General features: G+C 41.2%; 1 protein-coding gene across 1 annotated transcript in view; it reads right to left on the bottom strand.

The window, feature by feature from the left end:
• Window positions 1-2,328, bottom strand: part of LOC106526720 (fibulin-5) — a gene marked incomplete at its 5' end in the record, with an annotated part of 4,812 nt that extends 2,484 nt beyond the window's left edge. The window contains 4 exon segments of the mRNA XM_014021395.1: window positions 94-289; window positions 380-506; window positions 776-898; window positions 2,212-2,328. Coding sequence (XP_013876849.1) covers window positions 94-289; window positions 380-506; window positions 776-898; window positions 2,212-2,328 — 563 coding nt within the window.
• Window positions 2,329-2,972: the final 644 nt, after the last annotated feature.

Here is a 2,972-nt window from a genome sequence, read left to right as displayed (position 1 = left end):
TAGACTGGATTACTGTAATTCTGTATTATCTGAGCATCTAAAAAAGGTTTAGCACGTTTTTAGGTTGTGTTTTTGTTCACTCAGTATGCTCACCCTCATGTAAAACTCCCGRCCATCGTTGCCTGACTTTATCTGGAAGATATAGAAGGCGCCAGGGTAACGTGTGGTGGCCTGCATCTGGAAGATGTCTGCAGGCACACTGCGCCCTGAAGACAAGTCCATGTGTCGGTACAAAATGGTGAAAGGCCTGTTCCTGCAGGCAGGGTTCTCAGCTGAACACATGCACTGACTGCAGAGCAGAGGACAGGAGGTTAAATGTTTCAGAACACACTACGTTTCTAAATAAAGGAATGTGTTGGATGGCTGGAACAGAACTCACTTGTCACTAACTGCGATGTAAGGAAGCTGACACTGTAAAGGGTCCAGGCAGGTAAAGCCTCCCTGGAAATTGAAACACACTTGTTCTGATGTACAGGTGTTGTTACCAGTGTCACATTCATTGATATCTTTGAAATCAAACACACAACAATGAAAGTCAGTTAGGGCATCAGCATCATCAGAACCACAACAAGAAGAAACCAACAACATCCAGTAGAGAGCACCAAGTCATTTTCTGTTCAGTTTTAATAGTTTTGTTTTCAAAGCAGAAATGTGAAGCTGTGATTTCAAACACATTCATGCAAAACAAAAACAACAAAAGAAARACACTGAGAATATTTTATAACAAAGATTTGCAGCATAAATCACATTTTCTATTTTCCACTGTGGGCTTTACCTTCACAGTTCCTCCCATCTTCATATAAATAATATCCAGGTGGACAGATGCAGGTGAAGGAGCCGGGGGTGTTCACACATCTGTGCTGGCACAGAAACTCTGAGAAACTGCACTCATCCAAGTCTGAAGAAAATATACAAGTTCGACTTGTTAGAATGGGACTGAAGGGAAACGTGTCTGATTAACTGAGTTTAGGAGACGGTCTAAACTGTGATTCATTGATTTACAATCTGTTTACAATGATTCTGTCGTGGTCATCCTCAACAGAGTGAACTTAAAAACCCTAAAAACATGAACAAAGTGTTGCCTTCAGGCCCAGACCTCCAGGGCAAAATCTGCAATCTCAGTGGGATCACACASCTTTCACAAGATGACAGATAGCATTATTTTATTTGTCTTCAGGTTTTAGATGGTTGTGTAACGAGTCTTTTCACTGGGTAGAGTGAAAAATCAACGTGATGTCCTGCTCCTGAGGAGAGGCCAGACCCAGAAGAAAATGTGTTCATTTGTTTGGATTCTTTCCCAAAATATCCTAAGACTGAGAAAAGGTCTGTATTTCAACAAGTTTTTTGTCCTATAATGTTTGTCAGTATAATTTGTACAAAAGCAGGCTCTTAAAGAGCTTAACACTAAGTGCTTAATTAAACTGGTCCATGATTTTGTCATTTCTGAGCTGGTTTATTGTAGTTATTTTATTATCTGGGTGTAAAGTCTTTAAAAGGTTTCCAGCTAATCCAAAATGCTGCTGCCAGAGTTCAGTTTCTCCAGTTTATCTTGTTTCTGCTGACTCCCTCTCAAATTCAGTACAYAATTTAAAATCTTACTTCTAACATATAAAACTTAAGAAGCAAGCTCCATGTTTATCACCCACGTTTGAAATGGTGGAATCACCTCCATGTGTCTGTTCATGTCTCAGGAAGAGTGGGGAGGATTTGGTTGTAAATCACAGGTCAAAGTGAATGGATATATGACTAGAGCTGATTACGTTTTAGAGCCAATCAAATCCAAGATAGCCAAGTTCAACCTGGTGAGACTGACAGGTGATCTGCATTCAGCCTGGAATGTTTGGCCTTCAACGTATCAAACATCTTATTGTTCCATCCTTTCCTAACAGAGCACTTCACTGTCAGACTGCAGGTTTACTTGTGGTTCCTGGAGTTTCTAAAAGTAGAATGGGAGGCAGAGCTTTCAGTTATCAAGCTCTTCTCTTGTGGAACCAACTTCCAGTTTCTGTTGTGTAGTGTGCTGGAACAACTTTACTGTAACTGGGTCAAAATGATCAAACAAGAACTGTATAAACCTGCTTTCTTTTCCTACATGCAACAATTATGCCTTATAAGGTGTGTGTGTAGAATCATGTAAATTTGAGCAGTTTAGTGGTTTTACTCTCCAAAACCTGAAATGTAAGAGTTAAAAAGGCAGATAAAAGTGCTCACCAATGCAACTTGTGCCATCAGATGCCAGCTCAAAGCCCTCATCACAGTTACACATGAAAGAGCCGTAGGTGTTAAAGCAGCCGTGAGTGCAAGGTTCYTCTTCACACTCATCCACATCTGGGTGGAGAACAGAGAGAGGAAGTCAACAGAGCTGGTCCAGAGGATCAAAACATGTGACACAACAGTACAGAGCTGCGCCTGTCACGTCACATTTTCTAATAAATTATGAATGTGTTTTTGGGAAGATAAGACTGATGACCTATTGCAAAAAAAAATACACTGCAGAGATGAACAGTTGTTAAAGTGGTGATATTATGTGCTTTCCAAGCCTACATTTCAATTTTATACTAAAATAAAGTAACCATGTCACATTTTCAGCTTATGAAAGAGCTATGTTTGTAAAAATCCCCAAAACAATTTACTTCTCATCTTGACAGTTTCTAAATGCCTTGAAATAGGTCTCTGTCTCTTTAAGAAAATCCAACCACTTTGGCCACGCCCATTTCAGCACCTAGCCTGCCGTAGTTGTGGGGGGAGGGGGTGTCGCACATACGCTATGATGCAGTTTAATGTTAACTAATGTTGAGAGCTCAGCAGACAGTTAGGTTTCACTTTCACTTTCACCTGAGAGCCTGCAGGAGTCATGGGCGGGGTGTGTGGGGAGGGGGGAGGGGCTGCACTCTGCCATGAGGAAGTTCAGCTTAAAGACACGTCCCAGAGGCGTTTCTGGTACTAAAAAGGCGTTTCTGGTCCCCACCTGC

Source organism: Austrofundulus limnaeus, unplaced genomic scaffold, assembly GCF_001266775.1.
Source record: "Austrofundulus limnaeus strain Quisiro unplaced genomic scaffold, Austrofundulus_limnaeus-1.0 Scaffold290, whole genome shotgun sequence".
Taxonomy (NCBI): domain Eukaryota; kingdom Metazoa; phylum Chordata; class Actinopteri; order Cyprinodontiformes; family Rivulidae; genus Austrofundulus; species Austrofundulus limnaeus.
Note: the sequence above shows the minus strand (reverse complement) of the source record. Positions and strands in the feature narration are given on the sequence as shown.